Source organism: Panthera leo, chromosome A3 (genome assembly GCF_018350215.1).
Source record: "Panthera leo isolate Ple1 chromosome A3, P.leo_Ple1_pat1.1, whole genome shotgun sequence".
In the NCBI taxonomy this organism is placed as follows: Eukaryota; Metazoa; Chordata; class Mammalia; order Carnivora; family Felidae; genus Panthera; species Panthera leo.
In genome coordinates, this window is record NC_056681.1 from 15,154,182 (window position 1) to 15,180,355 (window position 26,174).

Sequence of the window (26,174 nt, forward strand, 5' to 3'; positions counted from 1 at the left end):
CTTGTTGAGGGCTGATTTGTGTCCCAGTATGTGGTCTATTCTGGAGAATGTTCCATGTGCACTGGAGAAGAATGTGAATTTTGCTGCTTTAGGATGAAATGTTCTGAATGTATCTATTAAGTCCATCTGATCCAGTGTGTCATTCAAAGCCATTGTTTCCTTGTTGATTTTCTGATTAGAGGATCTGTCCATTGTTGTAAGTGGGGTGTTAAAGTCCCCTACTATTATGGTATTATTATCAATGAGCTTCTTTATGTTTGTGGTTAATTGATTTATATGTATGGGTGCTCTCACATTTGAAGCATCAATGTTTACAATTGTTAGGTCTTCTTGGTGGATAGACCCCTTAATTATGATATAATGCTCTTCTTCATCTCTTGTTACAGTCTTTATTTTAAAGCCTAGATTGTCTGATATAAGTATGGCTACTCTGGCTTTCTTTTGTTGACCATTAGCATGATAGATGGTTCTCCATCCCCTCATTTTCAATATGAAGGTAGTTTAGGTCTAAAATGGGTCTCTTGTAAACAGCATATAGTTGGATCTTTTTTTCTTATCCATTCTGTTACCCTATGTCTTTTGATTGCAGCATTTAGTCCATTGACATTTAGAGTGAGTACTGAAAGATATGTATTTATTACCATTATGTTGCTTGTAGAGTTGGAGTTTCTGGTGGGGTTCTCTGGTCCTTTCTAGTCTTTGTTGCTTTTGGTCTTTATTTGTTTGTTTGTTTGTTTTAGTCCTTTCTCCCCTCAGAGAGTCCCCCTTAAAATTTCTTGCAGGACTGGTTTAGTGGTCATGAAGTCCCTTAATTTTTGTCTGGGAAACTTTTAATCTCTCCTTCTATTTTGAATGACAGCCTTGCTGGATAAAGAATTCTTGGCTGCATATTTTTCTTATGCAGCACATTGAATATATCCTGCCACTCCTTTCTGGCCTGCCAAGTTTCTGTGGATAGGTCTGCTGCAAACCTGATCTGTCTTTCCTTGTAAGCTAAGGAGTTTTTTCCTTTGCTGTTTTCATGATTCTTTCCTTGCCTGAGTATTTTGTGAATTTGACTATGATATGCCTTATTGATAGTCAGTTTTTGTTGAATCTAATGGGAGTCCTCTGCTTCCTGGATTTTGATGTCTGTGTCTTTCCCCAGGTTAGGAAAGTTTTCTGCTATTATTTGCTCACATAACCCTTCTACCCCTATTTCTTTCTCTTCCTCTTCTGGGACCCCTGTGATTCTGATGTTGTTCCTTTTTTAATGAGTCACTGATTTCTCTAATTCTTCAATTGTGCTCTTTTGCCCTAATATCCCTCTTTTTTTTCTGCTTTAGCCTTCCTCTTTTTTTCTGCTTCATTATTCTCCATAAGTTTGTCACTGATTCTCTGCTCTGCCTCATCCATCCTTGCCGCTGTGGCATCCATTAGAGATTGCCTCAGTTACAACATTTTTTATTTCATCCTGACTAGCTTTTACTACTTTTATCTCTGCAGAGAGGGATTCTAATCTATTTTCGACTCCAGCTAGTATTCTTATTATCGTGATTCTAAATTCTGGTTCAGACATCTTGCTTGTATTTATGTTGGTTAAGTCTCTGGCTGTTGTTTCTTCCTGTTCTTTCTTTTGGGGTGAATTCCTTCATTTCATCATTTTGAAGGGAGACAAGGAATTAATGAGGTAAAAAAATTAAAATAATTAAATTAAAAAAGGAAGATTGAAATAAAAAATTAAAAACAACACACACACACACAAATCAAATAAATGATGTCAGATCCTAGGTGTGTTTAAAAAAATTTTTTTTTAACATTTATTCATTTTTGAGAGTGATAGAGGCAGAGCATGAGCAGGGGAGGGGCAGAGAGAGAGGAAGACATGGAATCAGAACCAGGCTCAAGGCTCTGAACTGTCAGCACAGGGCCTGACGTGGGGCTTGAACTCATGGACTGTGAGATCATGACCTGAGCTGAAGTCGGATGCTCAATCCACTGAGCCACCCAGGCGCCCCAGATCCTAAGTGTGTTTTTGTCTGGTTGTTGGCAGGGTCTTGATAGAGAAATGGAGAAAGGAAAAAAAAGGAAATCATTTGAAAATTTGAAAAAAACGAATACACTGAAATAGAATAAAATGAAATTATGTAAGTAAAATAGAAGTTGAAAAAATTTACACAAAAGTAAAAACATAATAGAAAAAAATTAAAAATATTTTTAATAGAAATTGAAAATAAAAATAATTTTTTTCTTTTTCTGCATTTAAGAAAAAGAAAGGAAATGCAAAAGAGAAAATAATTGAATAGTTGGACCAGTGAACAGACTGAGATACGATTGAAATTACTTCATTTTCACCTAGAAGTCAAACTTTGAAGCACTTTATAGTCCGTAAACTAAGCAGCTGGAGAGATTTGTGTTCCTGAAGACGAAGGTTGGCCCAGTTGGACGGGGCTTAGTGTAAGGGCTCTGCTCTCCACTAGATGGCACTGCTTAGCTACTGGGGTGGGTTGGTGTGGCGCTTGTAGGTGTGTATGCGCATGCGCGGTAGCAGTGAAAATGGCGTCACCCAGCTACTCAGTCTCTGGGTAGTATCGGGACTCAGTTCTCCCCGATCAGCAATCATGCACCTGTTCTTTATCTCTGGCTTTTGTCCACTCCATGCTTTTACACTGTCAGTGACCAAGCCCCAGGCAACACCTCCCTCTTTAGTTTTATCTCAGATGCGGCTGTGTTTCCCAACCCCTCACTTCTGAGGGACTGCGGCTTTGACCCCTTCTGCCCCTCTGCAGGAGAGTCTCACTGAGCAGTGGCCGGGTGCCGGCCGCACCCAGGAATGTTCGCGGGATCGTGCTGCTGCTGAAGCCCAGAGACCGCGGCCGGGTGCCAGCCCGCCCCAGAAAGAGTTCACGCGATCGTGTAGCAGCAGCGCTTCAGGGATTATGGAAAATCACAACACGCGTCTGGCACCAGGCTTCACCCCCAGCGACCTTGTTCCAGCACCAGCGAATGTGGTTGTTCTCCCGGGTCCACTGGGGCACACAGCCTCTACCAGATGTCCTCCAGAGAGGGAAACCGCCTCTCCCCTGTGGCCCGAAGACCCCCCGGACTCCTTTCTGCTCCTGGGGATTCACCCTTCTCACCAGAGCACCGCCAGGTATCGAGCTGCAGAGTTTCAGACTCTGCGCTCCCCCTGTTTATAGTCTTAATGGAATTTAAACCCTCTCCTTTCTCCCTTTTTGGTTCAGTCCCTGCAGCTGTTTCCACTTTTCCACGTTCTCTCCAGCTGCTTTTGGGGGGATGCTTTCCCATATTCTCCCCTGATCTCCGTCCTCTCTCCACAAGCAAAACAGCTCCCTGCCCCCAGCAGCTTCTCTCTCCCCCAGTTCACCTCTCTGCGCCGCGTACCTGCTGAGTTCTGTGGTTCAGGTTGTGCAGATTGTTGTGTTAATTAATCCTCAAATCAGTTTTCCAGGTGTGCAGGATGGTTTAGTGTTGATCTGGCTGTATCTCTTGGACAAGAGATGCAAAAAAAGCTTCCATGCTGTTCTGCCATCTTGGTCCCCCACCCCCCTCTTTTTTTAAATTTTAAAGAGAAAGAGAGCGCACTAGCTGGGGAGAGGGGCAGAGGGAGAGAGAGAGAGAGAGAAGGAGAGAGAGAGAGAGAGGATCTTAAGCAGGCTCCACACGTGGAGCCCGATGCAGTGCTTGATCCCATGACTCTGGGATCATGACCTGAGCCAACATCAAGAGTCAGACGCTCAACTGACTGAGCCAGCCAGGCGCCCCATGCAACTGTGTGCTTAACGTTTTGAAGAACTGCCAAGCTGCTCTGCAAAACAGCCTCTCCATTTCCCACTCATACCAGCAATGCATGAAGGCTCCAATTTCTTTATATTCTTGCCAACAATTTTACTAAGTTAAAAAAATTATTATTATTTTAATTCTAGTGTAGTTAACATACAATGTTGTATTAGTTTCAGGGGTACAATATAGTAACTGAGTCCTCATAATGGTAAGTGTACTATTTATTTTTTTTTAAGTTTACTTGTTTTGAGAGAGTGTGAGAGAGAGCGCAAGTGGAGGAAAGGCACAGGGAGAGGGAGAGAGAGAACCTTAATAGGTTCTGTGCTGACAGCGTGGGGCTCAATCTCACAAACTGTGAGATCATGACCTGAACTGAAACCAAGAGTTGGACAATAAGTGTGCTCTTAATCCCCATCATCTATTTTACTCATCCTTCCACCTACCTCCCCTCTGTAACCCTCTGTTCTCTATGGTTAAGAGGTTAACCTTCTGTTTTTTGGTTTGTCTCTTTTTTCCCCCTCTTTTGTTAATTTTGCTTCTTAAATTCCACATATGAGTGAAATCATATGGTACTCGTCTTTCTCTGACTTATTTTGCTTAGCATAATACACTCTAGCTTGTGAATGTATATGTTCCCAACCACAGAGGTCTAAGATATGTAACAGGGAGTAACTTAGCATGTCTGACTCCATATTGCTTTTATTTCTCTTGCTGCTGTGAAACTGTATAGCTAGGAAACCTTTGCTTAGCTCTGCACATAAGCTTGTTACAGCTGAGTGGTAAAAACTGCTCTTTTTCCAAAACCTACCTCACCCAAGGAGATAAAGAAGGACATACAGAAATGACTATACTATGTTTATTTGCTAGAACGACAAGATCAGATTCCTGTATGCAGAGGTCAACTGACCAAGGACACATAATTTACATGACCTTCCTCTTGTGTTATAGATGTCTGTCACCTTTTGACTCCAAGCCCTTCCCACTTCCCCCTTCTGCTAACATAAAAGAAGCTCAAATTTCATGCTGAGGGGAGATGAGTCTTTAGGACAGTTGTCCACCATCTCCTTGGTTTGCTGGTTTTCTGAATAAAGTCATTTTCCTGCTCCCCTGCCCCTGGTATCTTGCCTGTTGACATTTGAGCCTATCCCGTTGAGAGCAGTAAGAGTTTAGATTTGATTACAGAGAAACAAACAGAATATTGACAGGATTGGACCAATTGGCAATCCGAATTATAATGTAAGATTTTTTTAAAGGTTTTTTTTTAACCTTTATTTATTTTTGAGAGACAGAGAGAGAGCATGAGCAGGGGAGGGGCAGAGAGAAAGAGAGAGAGAGAGGGAGACACAGAATCCGAAGCAGGCCTACTGAGCCACCCAGGTGCCCCATAATGTAAGATTTTTAATATACCTTTATGAGAAACTAAGAGATCAAAAAGACAAAAACTCTAAACATATACATACATACATGTATCCATGTATATGGATATTTTATTTTACATATATACATGTATCCAAAAATAGATAATGTTGGTTATTCTAAAGCCACTTGGACTGGAAGATAATACAACCTCTCATCTGAGCGCCATGCCCACATGTTGAACGATCTATTGAACATACCCACTCACATGTTTTGGACAAGCCAGGTCTTTCCTTCTCATTCTTACATGTATTAGTGAATGACACATCCACCTACTTAACCAAGCTCACCTGGGAGGCATCCATACCTCCTTCTAATGCATATCCCCATCGTCCTGTCTATTTACAAATCCTTTTAATTTTATCTCAAAAGATGTCCCTACTGTGTCCACTTCTCTCTTTTCTACCACCCCTCTCCAGCCCATGCTATGGTCATTCTGCACTTGGGTGTCTGCCAGAGCTCTCAACTGGTCCCCCTCACTCTGCCTGTGGTCTGATTTAGTTTACTCTCTATAGAAATCAGAGTGAGTATTTTTTAAAAAATTTTTATTTGTTTTTGAGAGAGAGAGAGAGAGAGAGAGAGAGAGAGGCAGAGAGAGAGGGGGGAACAGAGGATCCCAAATGGATTCTGAGATAACAGCAGAGAGTCTGATATGGGGCTCAAACTCAAGAACTGTGAGATCATGACCTGAGCTGAAGTCGGATGCTTCACTGACTGAGCCACCCAGGTGCCCCAGAAATCAGAGTGAGTTAAAAAAAGGAAAATATTTTAAAATAGGTTCATACTCAGGGCGCCTGAGTGGCTCAGTCGGTTGAGCCTCTGATTTCGGCTCAGATCATGATCTCACGGTTCATGGGTTTGAGCCCGTATTGGGCTCTGTGCTGACGGCTCAGAGTCTGGAGCCTGCTTCGGATTCTGTGTCTCTCTTTCTCTGATCCTCCCATGTGCACTTTCTGTCTGTCTCTCTCTCTCAAAAATAAACAGCAGCAACAACAACAAAATAAAATAGGTTCATACAGCATCGTAAGAATAGTATGGAGAAGTGTCTTACACTCTTTGTTTAGATATCCTACTCAAATTCTGCCAATTGTTCCAGTATCCTCCTTTTTAATAGAAAGGATCATTCTAGGAGCATGTGTGACATCTAATTGTCATGCCACTCTGGTCTTCTCCAGTCCAAAACAGTTTCTTGGCATTTCTTGACTTTTATGAAGTTTCGTATAGGCCAGGCATCTTGTATAATGTCCCTCAATTTGAATTATACCAACGTTTCCTCGTGATTAGGTGTAGGTCATGAATTTTGACCAGAATATTCCAGATACTGTGTTTTTGCCATTGCATCGTATTGAGTGGTTCACAATGTCTATTTGTCCCATTATTGGCAGTGGTGATTGTAGTCACTTGACTAAGATGGTGTCTGCCCCGTTTCTTTATTGTAAAACTGTTCTTTTGCCTTTGTTATTAAATATTTTGTGAGGGGATCTTTAGAGATCATGCAAAAATTAAATTGCTCATTGCACTTGTGACGGTGATTCCCTCATCTGTCATCTTTTGGCCCGTATTCAGATGTGGGGTGTGGATGTCATGAATGTAACTCTTAACAACTAGATTTTATGCAGCGTTCCGTGATCCTGGCCCTATCAAATCCTTTCCTTTAGGAGCTCTTGGCACTATTTTCTTTCTTTCTTTCTTTCTTTCTTTCTTTCTTTCTTTCTTTCTTTCTTTCTTTCATTTAGATATAATTGACATTTAACACTGTATGAGTTTAAGGCATACAACATGATGATCTGATGCGTTCACATATTGCAATATGGTTATTGTTGACTATAATCACTACGCTGTGCATTAGATCTCCAGGACTTACTTATCTATTATTTGAGTGTTTGTATCATTAAATAAAAATCTCCCTAATTTCCCCAGCCCCCAGCCCTGGAAACCACCATTATACTCTTTGTATTTAAGAGTTTGGCTTTTTAAGATTCTACGTATAGGTGATATTATATAGCATTTGTTTACCTCTGTCTGTCTGATTTATTTCACTTAGCATAATGCCCTCAAAATCTATCCATGTTATTGCAAGTGGGGAGATTTCCTTCTTTTTCATGGCTGAATGATAGTCCATTATATATGTGTATAATGGAGTATTTTATTTTATTTTATTTATTTTTTCAAATTTTTACTTAAATTCTAGTTAGTTAATATAATAGTGTAATATTGGTTTCAAGAGTAGAATTTAGTGATTAAGAGTCTCTTGATAAAGAAGATATGGCATATATATACAATGGAATATTACTCAGCTATCAAAAAGAATGAAATCTTGCCATTTGCAATGACATGGATGGAGCTAGAGTGTATTATGCTAAGAGAAATAAGTCAGTCAGGAAAGACAAATACCATATGATTTCACTCATATGTGGAATTTAAACAACAAATCAGATGAACATAGAGGAAAGAAAAAAAAGAGAGGGAAGCAAACCATAAGAGAACAAACTGAGGGTTGATGGAGGGGAGGTGGGCAGGGGATGGGTTGAATGGCTGATGGGTACTAAGGAGGGCACTTGTTGTGTTGAGCACGGGGTGTTATATGTAAGTGATGAATCACTAAATTATACTTCCAAAACCAATGCTACACTATATGTTAATAAACTAGAATTTAAATAAAAAATTGAAAAAAAATTGAAAAAAAGTCTCTTTTGGTTTACTTCCAAAATTTTTTTCTTGTGGTTGACTTCAAGTTTCATAGCGTTATGGTCTGAAAATACGCATGTTTTGATCTCAACCTTTCATACATGTTGAGGCTTGATTTGTGACCCAGTATGTGCTGTATTCTGGAGAATGTTCCATGTACATTGAAAAAGAGTGTGTTTTCTGCTGTTTTAGGATGAAATGTTCTGAATATGTATCTTAAGTCCATCTGGTCCAGTGTGTCATTCAAAGCCATTGTTTCCTTGTTTATTTTCTGCTTAGATGATCTGTCCATTGTTGTTAGTGAGATGTTAAAGTTCCCTACTATTAATTTATCATTATCAATAAATTTCTTTATGTTTGTGGTTAATTGATTTATCTATTTGGGTGTTCCAAGTTGGGGGCATAAATATTTACAATTGTTACATTTTTCTTGTTGGATAGACCCCTTAGTTATGATATATTACCCTTCTTCATTTCATATTACAGTATGTGGTTTAAAATCTAGTTTGCCTGATATAAGTATGACTACCCTGGCTTTCTTTTGAAGTCAATTAGCATGATAGATGGTTCTCTATCCCCTCACTTTCAATCTGGGGATGTCTTTAGGTCTAAAATGAGTCTTTTGTAGGCAGCATATGGATGGGTCTTTTTTTTTTTTATTATTAATCCATTCTGATACCCTATGTCTTTTGATTGGAGCATTTAGTCCATTTACATTCAGTGATTATCGATAGATATGAATTTAATGCCACTGTATTACCTGTAAAGTTGTTGTTTCTGGAGATTTTCTCTATTCCTTTCTTTGTTTTTTAATGTTTATTTATTTATTTTTGAGATAGAATGCACAGAGGAGGGGTAGAAAGAGAGAGGGAGACAGAAAATCCAAAGCAGGCTCCACATTTTGGGGAGCTGGTATCAAAACTCCAAATTTTGGGGACCTGGCACAGCATGAACTTGGTGCTGATCTTCAGGGGAGGGTCTTGCCATGCTCATACACCCATTAACTGCTTCTTTTGCTGTTTGCTATAATCTTGTAGGTCTTGTTGATGCAAATCTCACTGTCTTTCAGAATTAGTGTTCTGGGGGCCCATTCTTTAGGTGGGGCACTAAATTTGGGCTTGAAACACTTTGCTCCTCAAAAGGCTGGGAGTTGGGAGTTCCTTCCTGATTGTATGGCACTGTGCTAGGGGTGGGATTTATTTATTTATTTATTTATTTATTTATTTATTTATTTATTATTTTAGCGGTGGCATTTATGATGAGAGTGTCTCAGGCTTTTCTACCTGTTTCAATATGAGTATGTTCTCATTTGCCCAGTGTATAGGAATCACTCAGCTAGTTTCTGGCTTTTTTTTTTTTTCAGAAGTAATTGTTCCATGTGTAGCTGTACATTCAATGTTCAAGGTGGGAGGGGAGTTCAGGAGAATCCTGTATTGCCATCTTGGTTGATCCCCTATCTCCTCCTCTTTAAAAGGACACTATTGCTGGATATAGGATTCTTGGTTGATGGTTTTTTCTTCTGGCATTTTTACTGTATTAGCCCACTGCCTACTGGCTTCTAAAGTTTCTGATGAGAAATCTGTTGTTATCTTAATGAAGATCCCTTGTATGTGATGTGTCACTTTTCTCTTGCTGCTTTAAAGATTCTCTCTTTGTCTTTAGCTTTTGAAAGTTTGATTATAATGTGTCTCAGTGTGCATTTCTTTGAGTTCATCTTATTTGTAGTTTGTTGAACTTCTTGGATATTTATAATCCTATCTTTCATCAAATTTGGGAAGTTTTCAGTCATTATTTCTTCAAACAGTATCTCTGGTCTTCTCCCTTCTTCTTCTTCTTTTTCTTCTTCTTCTTTCTCCTCCTCCTCCTCCTCCTTCTTCTTCCTCCCCCTCCTCCTCTTTTCCTCCTCCTCCTCCTCCTCCTCCTCCTTCTTCTTCTTCTTCTTCTTCTTCTTCTCCCACGATGCATATCTTGGTTTGTTTAATGGTGTCCAAACATCTCTAAGGTTTTGTTCGCTTTTATCAACCTTTTTTCTTTCTCCTCTTTAGACTTGATAATTTCCATGGTTCTATCTTCATGTTTATTTCTTTTTTTCTTCTGTCTTCTTCAATCTGCCTTTGAATCCCTCTACTGAAAATTTCATTTCAGTTATTGTACTTTTCAGCTTCAGCATTTCTTTTAAGTTTTTTTTAAAGATTTAAAAAAATATAGGGATGCCTGGGTGGCTCAGTTGGTTGAGCGTCCAACTTTGGCTCAGGTCATGATCTCACAGTTCATGGGTTCAAGCCTCACATTGCGCTCTGTGCTGACAGCTCGAGTCTGGAGCCTGCTTCAGAGTCTGTGTCTCCCTCTCTCTCTGCCCCTCCCCTGCTTGTGCCTCTCTCTCTCAAAAATAAATAAACAGTTTAAAAAAAGATTAAAAAAATCTCCTTATTAATATTTCTGTTTTGTTTATACATTATTTTCTTGATTTTCTCCATGTTATTTCTTTGAGCATCTTTAAGACAGTTGTTTTAAAATATTTGTCTAGCAGATCTGCCATCAGATCTTTCGGGGGGGAGGCAGTTTCTGTTTGTTTGTGTGTTTATTTATTTACTTAAAGTTTACTTATTTTGAGATGGGGAGGGGCAGAGAGAGAGGGAGAGAGAAGAGTCCCAGTCAGTGCAGAGCCTGGCGTGGGACTCAATCCCAGGAAGTGTGAGGTTATGACCCGAGCTGAAATCTAGAGTCGGACGATTAACTGACTGAGCCACCCAGGTGCCCCTGATTTATTTATTTTGACTTGAATGGGCCATACTTTTGTGTTTCTTTGCATGCTTTGTGATTTCTTTTTGGTGGAGACTGGACATTTGAACCTAATAATGTGGTTAACTCTGGAAATCAGATTCTCTTGCTTTCCCAGGGTATGTTGTTTTATTTTGCTCTTGTTTTTGTGAGGTTTTATTTGCTTTTTGGATTGGTTAGGTTGTCTCTGTGCTGAGGAACAGTCTTAAATGTACACTTAAGGTGTTCTCATATCTTTTCCTAGGTGTGTATGGTCACTTTCTAATTTTCCCTATACATACAGTTGTTTTGAATGTCCTAGTCTTTAATGTCTGGCTCCCAAAAGGAAAAAGAGGAAAATAAAGGGAGGGGAAAAAAGGCACTGGCCCTTTAAACACCTGGAAGTCACTTTAGCATGAGAGGGAGGGGCTTGCAACAATGAGGGGAGGTGCTTCTTTGTGTGCACTCTGATCAGAGGCAGCAATCAGTGATCAGACCGTGGATCCCTGACATTTGGAAGAGGGGATCCTTTTTTGCCTACCCTGGCTGCTGTAAGCTGTGTTTAAGTTGCTCCAGGAACATGTGCACAGCTGCCTGCCATGAGGCAGGATGAGGGTGGAGAATGTGTAGCTACTAGTATGCTAAGAACTGAAATTGATTAAAATTAGTTGCAATTACCATCTAAGCCTTCCTGTGGAAGTTGCAAACCTCAGTAGACTCCAGTTCTGAATATAGTTCCATCAGACATATTTTGTAAGTGCCATTGTTGTCTAGGCAGAGAGACAGATTCCTGGCGTTTCCTGTTCGGCCATATCGCTCTGCCTTAATTTTCATATTTTAAAATTTCTTTATTCTTTTCTGGTATTTCAGAGGGCTCCTTGACCTAATCTTCTACCATCACTAATTCGTACTTTGGCTGTATCCTTTATTTTTATCTCGAGTTACTGTGTCATTTAGGTCACCTTTTCTATTTTCCAAATCCTATTATTTTTTATTGGTTCTTCTTTGATAATATATGTTCCTGCTTTAACCTACCCATTTCAACTCTTACCTAGTTGAGAATATTAATTATGTCTATTTCATTTATCCCTTCAATTAATTCTGGGTTATTTAATATTGGTTATTTAGCTTGTTGTTTCTCTTTGTTTACATGTTTGTGACAAATTTTGTTTGTGATCATTTGTGGAAATACGAGCCGGTTTTGCTTTCATTGTGTGTGTTAACCTTAAAACTAAAAACTACCAATTATTTTACCAGCAAAATATGGGTTTATTGGGGGGAACAAAAGAGAATTGTAATCTGGACAAACAAGCTGTGGCCAAACTGTAGGCAAGTTTGGGGAACAAAGGAGAGGTACGCTTTTTTAATGAGAAAAGGAGTACGTTGGGAGGGCTGTTATAAACTAAAAGTGCATTGGAGTATAGTGGGAGTTCAAAGTATGGTGGCTTCTCATTGGCTGAGCTCTTGCCCAAAGGGATGAGGGGAGTATTTCTTCCTGAGGCAGGAAGAGTAGAGTAGTATCCACATGCAAGGTCAAGTCTGTCTCTTCCTGCTTGGTCTACAATTGACTAGGAGAGGTAGAGCTCCCCCTGCTGACACCTCCCAACTCCATTTTAGTGAGGCTTCCTGTTATAATTTTCATATGTATGTGGTGGATGGGTGGTTGGTGGGGTAACTTGCACTTCTCTTGGTTGATTCAAAGTAGGTGGTGGAGAATTCCAGTCAAAACTCCACAATAATACAATCTGGTCTTACTTACACTCATTTGCTACTTCCTAAATAACACTTTCCCTCTGTCTCCCTCCCTGCTTAGGGAACATTTCTATGTTTCTCCCCTAGATGTGTTTTCTATGGCAATTTTTTTTTTCTCTTTGGTTTAGCCGTTATCCCTCAGTGTGTATAGGAAGAAGGATAAACAATAAACTCTGTGTCTGCCTCGTCCAATTGCACCTGTTTTTATATACTTCTTACTATAGCCGTGCTCTGGAACCACCACTTTGTTATATCTGTTGCACTTGTGGTATCTTGTGGATGTGGATGGTGATAGATCCAGATTTTTGTGGTGGGGAGAATAATTTAACTCAAAAGCTTTCATCCAACTCCTTCTTTTACCATTGGTGCCCAGCAATCTGTCTTGGGCATCTATTTCTTTTCTCACCAAGATAACACTGCCCTCTTTCCTCAAAAAATTCTTAGTCTTGGGGCACCTAACTGCATACCCAGTGGCTCAGTTACTTAAGCAACCAACTCTTGTTTTAGGCTCAGGTCATGAACATGCAGTTTGTAGATCTGGGCCCCATGCCAGGCTCCACACTGACAATGCGGGGTTTGTTTGGGATTCTCTCTCTCTTGGTCTCTCTGTCTCTCTCTCAAAACAAATAAATAAACTTAAAAAATTCTTAGTCTTGACTTTAGTTATTCATATCCATATACCTTCTTTTTACTTGTCCAGCATTTCCAGGATTTGGTTAGCAGAAGAAGCAAACAGGCTGGGGGAATATGTTATTTTGTCTGAAAGACTGTCTATTTCTGGGACACCGAGCTTCGTGACTTGCAAAAGGAAAATCTCAGAACTTCCAGTTATGTGAACCAGTCAGGTTAGCCTAGTTCCTATTATTTCAGAGTGCACAGCATGTCTCCAACAGCTTATTTGGCTTAAGAATAATTTGTAATTCCCAGGTCTTCACCAAAATTGAAACATGCCAGAATTTGGGCTTCACCTGTTCAGAGTAAACTCTCTTTGGATGAAGGCCTAATTTTGCAGTAATCAGAGCTCTTGCAGAAAATGGTCTCAATTTGGGGGATTAATTTTCTCATTTTTAAGACTGAGAAAAGACCAGGCTTGCATGTCTGGTTACAGGATCTCACTGGTTTATAATGTCTCTGATGTTGGCCCTAGCTACTAATAGTCCAGGATGCATTCTCAGGTAAGGAATTGGACTTGGTCAATAAGACGGACAGGGAAGGTATGCAGGACAGGGATGTTTGGATAAATTCAGAGATAAGATGGTCAAGCTGAGTGTCCTACAGCTGGGAAGATCATGGCCATGTCGAACCTTGTAGCATTATATTCAGGCACTTGGCAGCTAGTGTCTGGGTGATTATTTTCTTGATAGTAAAACACAGTCATTGATTGAAATTGAGTTATTTTGCCAGAATGACTAAGAACAGCCAAGTGAAATTTCAATGACTGAGATACTAAACAGTGTCTAAATAACTACTTATTGATAGGGATCAAGTCAGGAGGCTAGTTAAGCTAACTGCGGCTCCTGACTTGGTGTGCATGAATCAGAAAGTGTCACAAAGAAACATTTGTCATGAGTGCAAGGACATGTATTTCATGTGAATGTGAGGCTCAGGGCTCATTGTGCTCATTTTGGTTTCATGGGCAAAAAGGAGCACAAGTTAGGTACTTTGGTTCTACTAACTAGTTCAACCTGAGAAAGGAGGTGATATAAACCTCTACAGATCTGGTTTGTCACACCTGAAACATTGTGTGCATGTATAAGAAATGGTTCAATGGGGAGAGGGCAGCTAAGGATGGAACCAGCTGACATTCAACTCTGGGTAAGGTGGGGGAGAGACATTTCAGAGAGCAGGGAAAACTGACACAAAGTTGCTTTCATTTTAATGGTCATACAGTTATTTCTCAAGAAAGATAAAACTAAAGTCAGGAAAATAGCAAACAGATGGAAGTTTCCAGGATTATGGAAATATTACAAAGATCTTAAAATTGGTTTGAATTTTCTTACAGCTATGTTTCAGAATGATGTATCAACTCTTGACTTTTTTTAACTTGGTTTCCCTGTTGAAGCAAAAACAAACAAACAAACAAACAAACAACAAAAACAACAAAAATCTGTGTTATAGGTTTTGAAAAGTCTCCCTCGATTAATTTAAGTCATTTTTATCCCAGGGGAAGTCCTGAGGATGCCATATCTTTCAATGTCCCCCCTGTTCCATTGATTGATCTCTTACTCTTTCATTCCCTTAAAACTTAGTCATTGTCTACTATGTGCCAGGCATTGCAAAAATTCACTAGGAATATTAAATAAATAAAACAAAATTTCCGTTTTTGAGTTACACCCAAGGTTACTTTCCAACTCACTCTCCTAGAAATCAGCCATACCATAGCCTTGTTAGCCTCCATAGACCTTCTTCTAGTTCCAATGACTGGGGAATGGTCAAATTTGGGCTGAGAGCTTAGTTGTATAAAACAGGATATCGCTATGGAGAGATCACAGGTCTAGGATCACAAAGATTGGGTTTGGGTGAACTTTTGCACGTAAAATGGTCAAGCTGTAGGAGACCATCAAATCTGGTTAGAAAACTTGGTATGTCATTTAATGTGAACTTGGGCCAGTTAGTTACCTCTACTGGAGTTGGTTTCTTAATCTGCCACTTTAATAATACAAATCTACCTTAGGGTGCTTTTAATTTTAAATTGTATCGATACATGTAAATTGCTTAGGGCAGCGCCTGGCACACGGTAATTATCTGATAACTGGTGACTACTATTTTTCCTCTGGACTTTTGATTTCCTAACTGAAAAATGACAAATGATCCTGAGATCCAACCCAACTATTAAACTTTTTGGTTAGGACAATCCTCCCTCTTCCCATCCCAACCAGGGATCCTAGGATCTCAGAGCCTCTCCTTTTCCTCTCCCCCAAGGACCAAGGGCAAGATGGGACTCCTTACTTTATTCTGTATTCTTCAACACAGGCTATGTCACATTCTAATTTAAGCTTGTAGTTGTTAAGGTTGCCATTACAGCCAGTGAAGATAAAACTTTCACATCTTTTGGAGGTTTGGTTGTAGAAAAATCTAAAGTGAATTTCAAAACAGCTGCCAGGATTCATATCCATTTTGCAGGGATCTGCATGAGAGGTTCCCATTGAGTTAGGGGGAATTAGTTAGGACTCAGCAGGAGATCTTGCCTTCCAGGGCCCTTAAAAATTCCTCATGTTAGTTTGGAAATGGGTGGTAAGTGATTGAGTGACTTGACCAAGAGCCCACATTTGCTAAGTGGCTGGGCCAGAGTTTGGGGTGTCTGACTTGCAGGATAGACTCTGCCACCTTCCCATGCTCCAGAAGCACCAAGCCTGTACTCATGATCTGTGGAAGAAAGCTTCATTATCTTTCACATCTACATTGTGAGCTTATTAAAACAGGGGCCATGTGTTCAAGTGTTCTCTATGCACTGGGAGCCAAGATATTGAAAATGCCTGTTTTCTCAGTATCCAACCCCCCTTTATTCTCATCTCAACATGTACTCTTGAATGGTCTGAGATCTTTGAAATTTGTCATAAAACCCCTAATTCAAAATACTTTTGGTCCTTTGGACACCCTTCAAAAGACGGCCCTATCTGGAAGGGTGTTATTTGCATCATAGTTGTTTTTTTTTCTCACCAGACATCCACAAGACCCCTAGATTAAGCAATTCCCAGAGTCAAAGGACTAAGAATCTATGGGTAATAACACAAAAGGAGAACCTTCATGGACCAGCTGTATATAACATTTTCTTTTTTTACCACTTTCTCCCTCATTCATAATTGGTCTTTGGATTTATTTTCTGCTTCAGGCTCATACCTTTGAGGTCTCCACATATCATTTCAGCAAGTCTAGCAACACCACCCATTAATGGGGTAGTCAGCAAGAAGAAGATGAAGAGACCTAGAAGAAATCCCAACTCAGCAGTCTTCATGATGCAGCAGACAGCAAGTAGGAGAGTCTTAGTGTCAACTGATGTTATATTTTGGCCTTGGTACTTGAGAGGGCTGAACCCGCTTACCCCAAGGGCCAGGACTGGGCATTACTAGGTGTTGAGTTGAACAGTGAATGCTTGGGTACCCAGCCATGAAGCTGAAGGCCCCAAGCTGATTAGACCCCTGATAGTGAGTCCCATGTTCATCTAGAAACTATAGAAACTAAAGCTTCAGAGCTGCTAACATAAGTTTAATCATGGAGAATAGAATAATTAGGGCAAAAATTTAAAAAGGCTTGCTTCCTTTCTTCTCTTCAGCCTTCCACAATAAGGAAGAGACTGATCCTGGTGAAACAGGAAGAATGTAATAAAAACAATAATAGTAATGATAGTAACCAACCTCTATGGTACTTCCTATATGCTAGGCTCTATCTATCTATCTATCTATCTATCTATCTATCTATCTATCTACACAAAATCATTAAATTTCAAAAGAATCACAGGCACCCTGTGAGTTTCATGCAATTATTACCATCATAGATGAAGAAATTGAGGCCGAGGTTAAGTTATATGTGTAAGGTCACCCATCGATTATGTAAGTGGAATCAAAATTTGAACTCACTATACCTAGGAATATGGGACAAATTTATTTTTTCTTAGTTTTGTTTTCTTGTAAGACTTTTGAAATTTTGACTTTCACATCTATACTCTTCTTTATCCATTTCAAATTAAGTTTCATGAGTGGTTTAAGATAGGGGTCCAGTTTCATTGTTTTGTACGTGAACATGTAGTTTTCCCAGCATCATTTATTAAAGTGACTATCCTTTTCCCATTGTGTATTCTTGGTTCCCTCGTGAAATATTGGCTAACCATATATGCGTGGGTTTATTTTTGGGCTTTTGGTTCTGTTTCATTCGTCTATGGGTCTGTTTCTTTTTAAATGTTTATTTTATTTTTGAGAGAGATAGAGAGCAAGCAGGGGAGGGGCAGAGAGAGAGGGAGACAGAGGATCCGAAGTGGGTTCTGCGCTGACAGCAGAGAGCCTGATGTGGGGCCTGAACTTATGAACTGGGAGATCATGACCTGAGCTTAAGTCAAACGCTTAACTGACTGAGCCAGGCACCCTGTGGGTCTGTTTTTATGCAAATACAATAATGTTTTGATTACTGTAGCTTAAAAATTTTTTTTTAAATGTTTATTTATTTTTGGGAGAGAGAGAGAGAGACAGAGCGTGAGCAGGGGAGGGGCAGAGAGACCGGGAGACACAGAATCCGAGGCAGGCTACAGGCTCTGAGCTCTCAGCACAGAGCCCTACAGGGGGCCGAAACCCATGAACCCGAGATCATGACCTGAGAAAAAGTTGGACACTTAACTGACTGAGCCACTCAGGAACCCCTGATTACTATAGCTTTTTAAAAAAAGTTAATTTATTTATTTTGAGAGAGAGAGAGAGAGAGCGAGTGAGCAAGCAGTGGAGAAGCAGAGATAGAATTCCAAGCAGGTTCCGTGCTGTCAGTGCACAGAGCCCAACATGGGGCTTGATCTCACGGACTGTGAGATCATGACCTGAGCTGAAATCAACAGTCAGACACTTAACCAACTGAGCCACCCTGGCACCCTGGATTATTGTAGCTTTTAAATGTAGTTTGAAGTCAGGAAATGTGGTGCCTCCAGCTTTGTTTATCTTTCTCAAGTTACTTTGGCTATTTGGGGTCTTTTGTGGTCCATACAAATTTTAGGATTGTTTTTTCTATTATGCCTTTGGAATTTTGATAGGGATTGCATGGAATCTATAAATCCCTTTGGTTAATATAAGGGAAAAATACACTCCTCCTGTGTGTCCTTTACTCTCCTGACTGTACAATAACACTGCCTCACTTCTGAGACCAGGTGTGAGTGTGTGTGTGTGTGTGTGTGTGTGTGTGTGTGTGTATGTGTGTGTGTGTGTGTGTGTGTGTTTCCACACATCAAGCAATTCTGTAACACCAGCTGGGTGCCCTACAATTTAACTAAATTCTCACACTGTTTACCTGGAAATATCATCAGATCCCACAGATAAGGGGGCTCAGTCTGACAAGACCACACCCCTCTACTCACATCAGATACCAATGGCAAGTCCAGGTTGTTAAGGGTACTTCTGACCAACCAGTTATAAATTGGACGTTCCCATGATCCCCTCCTTGGGTTTGAGCAATTTGCTAGAGCAGTTCTCAAAATTCAGGGAAAATAGTTTACTTATCGTGTTACTGATTTATTATAAAAGGCTACAACAGGTTTTGTGGAGCGTGAAACCTGTATAATTTTGGGACCTTATTTTAGAAAAATAATGCAATGGGGGCGACTGGGTGGTTCAGTCAGTTGAGCTTCCAACTTTGGCTCAGGTCATGATCTCGCGATTCGTGAGTTCGAGCCCTGTGTTGGCTCTGTGCTGACAGCTCAGAGCTTGGAGCCTGCTTCTGATTCTGTGTCTTCCTCTCTCTGTCTGCCCCTCCCCTGCTTGTGCTCTGTCTCTCTCTGTCTCTCAAAAAATAAAATAAAATGTTAAAAAAATTTAAAAAAAGAAAGATAATGCAACGGAACAATACAAAACTACAGATAAAAAATTAGGTAGGTAAGTGAGAATATGCATTTGGAATGAAAAAAGAAATTACAAAAAATCACATGTTTCCAAAAGCTTATAAATATATCAAACATCATGAATCCTAGAAAAATAACATTTCATTACCATTATTTAAAACATCTTTATAATACCCTTTTCCTATATTTTGTGGCTGATTATTCTTTGATCACCTTTTATTATGACAGTGATTCTGTAATATCTTATTTCTGTAGGGAGAACAGAAAGATAATTCAGTCTTTTCTCTAGCATGGTTGATCAAAAATTTAAAGTTGTAGTCCTGGAGAGCTAATACACAGCATAGTGGTTATAGTCAACAATACTGTATTATAATCTTCAAAGTTGCTAAGAGACTAGATTGTAATCATTCTCACCACAAAAAAGAAATAACAATTATGTGACTTGATAGAGGTGTTAGCTAATGCCACAGTGGTAATTATATTGTAATATATAAATTTATCAAATCAACAGGTTGTATACCTTAAATGTACACAATGTCACATCTCAACTATATCTCGATAAAAAAATTAGTTACTGATTATTTGGGAAAAATCCTTTCCAGATGGATAACACTGGCAAAGCCACATCTGTAACTTTCTTCATAGTTTCTGGTTCAGGTGGTGCTACATGCCTGGGGCAAGCCCTTGGAGAATTCTAGCTCTTTGATCTGGATCTAATGGACTCTCATTGCAGCCTAATAGCCACTGATCCCGCTCCGCCAAGTCCTCACCACCCTCACTGTGCCTGTCTTGGGTTCGTGATATGGCCATGAAACCTTGAACTCTGGCTCCCAGCACGTTGTAGTGCAACATCTTATTGCTACTTCTCCCTGAGGTCAAACATGGGAGCATTTTGGCCGATGGGTGCAACCAGGGGCAGATTGTCAGTGAAGGTTGTCCAGACATGAACACAGAAGTAACTTAAGATCGCTATTAGGATATACCCCCCAGCCCACCACCCTTCCATCCCCCATCTTGGGTTGGGACAGTGATGGCTGTTTCTGGGCTTGGACGGTGTTGTTCTTTCCTTTCCTCATCCTGAGAGAAGCAAGTGATGGATCTGGAGCTTAAACTACATGAGTTTCATGGTAAATTAGTCTTTTCTGCCAAACTCAAAATCTGTTTGCAAGTCAGATTTCGTTGGGGAGAATGACCTCAAATTTATTGCTTCTCAATGCCTTCCTCAAAGTGGACTAAGAAAAACAATATTGTGGAGGTCTGTGGGGGAAAAAGAGGATAATTAGTGCATTTTTTCTTCTGGGTTCTTGAAACACATCCATGGATTATACCATGTAGGGCCTCCAAAGAGCTGTTGTCATTGAATTGTGTATTGTTGGCTTATGCTTAAAAACCCTTAAAGAAGTAGCCCCAGAAAACTTCCTGGAATCTAACATGACGTCATCATGGAGAGTGTTGTCCATCTTACTGCACAGTCTTTCCTCTTTGAGAACATGTGGAAGAGCTTGTCTCTTTTGCTGTTTACTACCATGATTATTTCCACTGTTCCTGAGTATCTTTTTGGGCTAAACTTATGCTTACTGTAAAAGTTGTAACTGATTGTGCTGCCCTTGTTGTGCTGTTATTACGAAAGCTCAGAGCGAATTTTATAATATTTATTTTATTTATTTTTTATTTGAGAGAGAGAGAGAGAGAGAGAGAGAGCGAGCATGGGTTAAGGAGAGGAGCAAAGGTAGAGAATCTTAAGCAGGCTTTATTCTCAGTGTGGAGCCCAACACAGGGCTCCATCCCACGACCCTGGGATCATGACCTGAGCTGAAATCAAGAGTTGGATGCTCAACCAACTGAACTACCTAGGTGCCCTAGTTATGATATTTCATAGCAAGTGTCTGTGATCCTTGTAGCATGTATTTGCTGTGCTAATCTTCTGCATAGTTTTACCATACTTTATTATTTTTATATCGTCTTTCCTCTGTCTTACTTAGATAGGCTAAATTTATTTATTTATTTATTTATTTATTTATTTGAATACTATGTATTATGAATCCTGGTAAGCTGCCTTAAATCCTTCAAAACAAGGTTGAATGTCAATAAATAAAACCGTAAATTGATTTGAACCCAGGTCTTCACATAAACTTAAATTATTTTTTCTAGGACATCATGCTGCTTTGAAGGTGGATAGGAGGGGATGGGACTCTGGGGACATAAGATTCCCCTTTGTTCATTAGCTACATCCTGTCCTGCCCCAAGGGCTGAGAGGTAGTGAAGTGGGGAAGATGGGAACTAAATGCAAGAGGAACCACCAAAAATCTACGTCCCAACCTAAAAGGATAATCTTATCTCAGATGAAATTTCTTCCGTGTTGTCCTGATAAAATCAAGTAGGAGGTTCATCTGAACCCTTCTGGGTGCTTTACTCACTGCTCCAGATGATTAGACTGAATGGCATAGTAGAGCAGGACTGAGACCCCTGGAGGGGCTACATTCTTGCCCTAGCCTTTACCATGAAGGAGTGTTAGAATATTGCGAGGCTAGACTCTAGGTCAGGAATTCCTAATGCACTAGGGAGGTATTCTTTCCTGTAATCAGAACCCACAGTTTCGCTCTCAGTTTAGGAAGGAATGCCTAATGACAAAAGGCTGATGGAATGTAGGATCTATCTCTGACTTCTCTGAGTGGATGGTTTTCTGGAAAGCGGCCCAAGGGAGTAAGTAACTAGGTACTTTGTGTATGAAAAGTTTAATAAAACTGACTCCGACTGATGGTGAGAGTGGACATACCAATAGTGCAGGCAAATCCCCCTGAGTCAGGAAGTGTGTGCCTGGCAGGGGGACCACCATGAAGCTAATGCTATCAGAGCTTCATGGAATCCCAACTGCTTCCCGGGCCACTGCTCCTGATACTTCAGAGTTCCCGGGTTAAGTCTTGAAAGCTTGGCTATGAGAGAAGAGGTGGGACTCTAAAACTTGGTTGCATGAGTACATGCTGCTGGTGAAGGAGTTCTGCATACTTGAGTATGGACACTATGTTACAAGGGGTCTGAAAGCAAGAGAAGTGTACCGCATGCTTCTGCATCAGTACAGCCCATTAAACCCATGGGGACAAAGCAAGACCCAAGATACTGTGCTTTGACTCTACCAATGCCACTTTCCTTTTATGTGGTCTCGAACATATCCTCCCTTTCTCTATCAGTTATTCTAACTTTAATTTTTTTTAATGTTTGCTTATTTTTGAGAGAGAGGGAGACAGAGCATGAATAGGGGAGGGGCAGAGAGAGTGGGAGATACAGAATCTGAAGCAGGCTCCAGGCTCTGAGCAGTTAGCACAGAGCCCAATGTGGGGCTCAAACCCACGAACGCTGAGATCATGACCTGAGCCGAAGTCGGACGCTTAACCGACTGAGCCACCCAGGTGCCCCTAACTTTAAAATGCAGAGATTAGACCAAATAATTGCACAGATCCTTCTGGTTCTAAGGTTGTGGGAAGAAGGAATGTGAATTGTGTCTGTCCAACCAGGAGTTTGAGGGTAAAAAAGGAAATAGATCTGAGGTGGTAGGTAATAAAAGCAATATATGGTTAAACAACAGTGGGCAACTGGGTGAAGAGAAGTATTTCAGCTGCTTGGCACCGCCATGATGGAGCTGTGGGCCCAGACATGGTAGAACCTGGCCATGAAAAGCTTGATGCCTGTTTGTTGGTTCCATGGACAAAAATGGGGGTGCAAATCTGATATTAGGTGGAGCTATGAAACCCCTTGCAGTCAAGGAGTCTGGGGCCAGCCTCTGGGGTTGGGTTATTATGGCCCTGATTTCCTTCCCAGACCCTGGTACATGCCTCTCCTTTTCTTTGACAAATCCCAGGGCCCAGGAGTCATGGAGTTGGCTGATAGCAAGTATACAGTGTCTGACCCAAAGTTAGCAATTTAAAAAAAAAATTTTTTTTTAACGTTTATTTATTTTTCAGACAGAGAGAGACAGAGCATGAACAGGGGAGGGTCAGAGAGAGGGAGACACAGAATCTGAAACAGGCTCCAGGCTCTGAGCTGTCAGCACAGAGCCCGACGCGGGGCTCGAACTCACAGACCGCGAGATCACGACCTGAGCCGAAGTCGGCCGCTTAACCGACTGAGCCACCCAGGCGCCCCCCAAAGTTAGCAATTTAATAAGTCCTAGTTGTTGGGATCTTACTTGTTTTGTTGTGTACTTTTTCTCCTTGAGTCTTTTAGAGCAGGGACCTTTGGGGCTCCAATTACTCCTCCATCAAAAGAACACCCTCACTCTTTCCTTTCCTTCCTTCCTTGTGCTGAGCCCAAGGCAATTGGGCATTTTTCTGAAGTATTTCAGATCATACTTGGAGCTTGACACCCAAGTTGCCAGAAGTTCACAGGGAGACTGCAGTGGCTATAACTATAGCTTTCCTACCGAAAAGGCACGTGAGAGAACTTGTGCATTCTCAAAGTAGGGACCTCACAAAGCACATGAGTTCAGAGGTCGTGCTGTTAGGTTTTAAGAGCCATAGATGAATAAGCCAAAAGGTAAGAGTTTGGTGGGGGATTTACATGAGTGATGGCTTAGAAATAAGGATTTTCTTTGATTTCCAAGTGAACAGAGGTAGCTAGTGCCAATTGTTTGCAAAATTTGGGACGAATGATGACTACAATTCCAAGTCTCTCTTCATATCTCTTCCTATTAAGGCTGCTTGAGTTGTTGTGTTGCTGTCCTTGTAACACTTGGGACTTCCAAACCTAGGAGCTCATCCTCATATCCTCCCTTTACTGTTTGTCCCACCATCTCACCCCTTGTGCCCACCACATGTTATGTGCCTATGGTAAGTGAGGGAATTACAAGCAGATACCCCTGGACTCAGGGAGTTTTTAGCATTTGAACTCCAGAAAAACAAACTTGATCTGTTGGGAACAAATCTAGTTCTCAGGAGCATTCGTAGATATGTTCCAAGGATCTTACTGTATCTTGCCACTGTACCCATATTGTATACACTCTGTATGTACACTCAGTATGTACTTCTACCTTAGGACTGTGCCCCTGGGCTTCTAACCTTTTTCTGTTGTATTCATATGGAAACTGTTATGCCAAGTCACTAGGAGCAGAGCACTCAAGGCTAACTGGGAAAAGATCTAAAGTCATAGCTCCACAGCAATAATTTTGTCCCAATGTCACTGTGACTTCTTTCCGCTCTGTTGGTCAATGCCGATGCAAGATATTTTATTTATTAGCCTAATACTACTTGCTTAAACAGCCCTTCCCACCACTGCTCCAAAAGATTCCCTGGATTTGTCTCATGGAAAGTTTCTGCCCTGAACTCCCTTCTTGGGTGTCCAAATTCCAGGACCAGCTTCTCTGATTGATCGCTGCATTAAAGTTTCCTTAAGCAACTCAGCCATACGCATACACTACTATATTTATCATTTGTATCTTGAATCAATACACAGTTTTCCTAAGGCCTTCAAGTTCCTTTATACTTCTATTATGTAGCATTCTTGTGCTGCAGTCAAACTCCCATTTAAGATCCTTCACTGAAATAATTCCTTGTACTTATCCAGACACTCACTTAGTTCTGGTTGAATTGAAAAAGTTTGTTCCAATAAGGATGTGTAGATGGGACACAAAAGGACTTAGTAAAAGTTCCCATCAGGAGAGTCCCAGATTCCAACAAAGGCGAAATCTCTGATCCCTATTTTTGGCTTCACCACCTTCCCTTTACTCTTCCTTTTGCTCTTTTGGACTACAATTTTTTTTTTTTCACTTATTCACCATCTCTACAGAGAATACCTCGTTAGGGCTTTGCTTCTTTCACATTACTTAAATGGTGGAGGTACAGACAGTCTTATTCCTTATTCCTTATTCCTTATTCCTTATTCCTTATTCCTTATTCCTTATTCCTTATTCCTTATTCTTTATTCCTTATTCCTTATTCCTTATCCTCCTGCTTCTATCTTCCTAGCTCCCCTCCATCCTGTCCATTGCTTCCAGTATAATGTTCACACTCTTTATACTATCATAGTTTTCTAAAGGTTTCAGAGTCATTCAGAAGGGACTTTTCTCTATTTTGAAATGCAAAGTGTGAATACACTGGATGCATATGCATTTATAGTAATTAAGTTAACCTCTTTCTTGTTAACCTTATCAAATCCATTATTATTATTATTTTAAAAAATTTAATGTTTATTTATTTTTGAGAAAGAGAGACACAGAGCACAAGCAGGGGAGGGGCGGAGAGAGAGACACAGAATCCGAAGCAGATTCCAGGCTCTGAGCTGTCAGCACAGAGCCCAATGTGGGGCTCAAATCCACAAACCATGGGATCATGACCTGAGCCGAAGTCAGGCTCTTAACCGACTGAGCCACCCAGGTGCCCCTCAAATCCATTATTATAGATCTACCCTCTTCCAATGGCCTCCAGGTGGACAGACTGTACTCCCTCTGTATTTTCTAGGTCTTTGACTTTGGACTTGATCCTTTTGTTTGCTTTAGTCAAAGAATAATATCAGGCTTGAAATATGCTTGCAGGTTGGATTTCCTCTTTTGAGCTCTGCATTTTGCCACAAGAAGAGTGTTTCTTGAGAAACAATTGTCCAAGAAGCATGAGAGACACAAGGATCAAAAGTGGACTCTACCCTTGGCCCGGATCTAAGCTCAGTCAAATCCAGTTTAGACTAGTTAGACATCTGTTTTCCTGCTTATGTGTGAGAGAGAAATAAACTTTTGTTGTTGCTGTCACTGAGATTTACTGGTGAGGGATTGTTATGGAGCAATGCTGACTAAAACACCCATGCAAAAAATTCTAATGTAAATATTACCTGCTCACATAATATAAAATAGTAGGAGAACATGGGAGATGGAAAATAACTAAAATAAACACACACATACAATATTAATGACATTTATATTTATAAACATCCATAGTATAGCAACGAAGAGAAAATTATGGTCCTCTTTTCTGATCAGAAAGTCATGGCTGATATTTTTGACTTCTTCCTCACACTATTCATCCACATTCCCTTGCTTTCAGCCAGCAATGCATCAGCTGATTAATGTTGTTGTTTTTCTCAGCTGGTAGAATGTTCCAAATCCTCATTTCTTTAAAAACGATTTTTTAAATGTTTTTATTTATTTTTGAGACAATGCAACAGACAGAGTGCAAGCAGCAGAGGGGCAGACAGAGGGAGACACAGACAGAATCCAAAGCGGGTTCCAGGCTCCAAGCTATCAGCCCAGAGCTCGATGCGG

The 26,174-nt window shown here is 40.4% G+C and overlaps 2 protein-coding genes across 2 annotated transcripts in view; one reads left to right on the plus strand and one right to left on the minus strand.

Annotated features, from left to right (window-relative positions):
• The window catches only part of WFDC10B (WAP four-disulfide core domain 10B), a 62,034-nt gene that overhangs the window by 18,847 nt on the left and 17,013 nt on the right, over positions 1-26,174 (plus strand). Inside the window, exon 2 of the mRNA XM_042930834.1 lies at positions 16,232-16,371. The gene's annotated coding sequence lies outside the window, so the exon portion shown is untranslated. The remainder of the gene's footprint in view (positions 1-16,231; positions 16,372-26,174) is intronic.
• Positions 15,345-16,354, minus strand: SPINT4 (serine peptidase inhibitor, Kunitz type 4). Its single transcript, XM_042930072.1, has 2 exons — positions 16,240-16,354; positions 15,345-15,526 (listed from the first exon to the last, which is right to left on the minus strand). The coding sequence occupies exons 1-2, from the start codon at positions 16,352-16,354 to the stop codon at positions 15,345-15,347; spliced, it is 297 nt and encodes a 98-aa protein (XP_042786006.1).

Excerpts from the sequence above, each read along its gene's own strand:
- SPINT4 (XM_042930072.1), bottom strand. The coding sequence starts at position 16,354 with ATGAAGACTGCTGAGTTGGGATTTCTTCTAGGTCTCTTCATCTTCTTC. Across the intron at positions 15,527-16,239 it reads GATATGTGGAGACCTCAAAG|ATCCCTGCAAAATGGATATG; the intron begins GTATGAGCCTGA and ends CCTCTCATGCAG.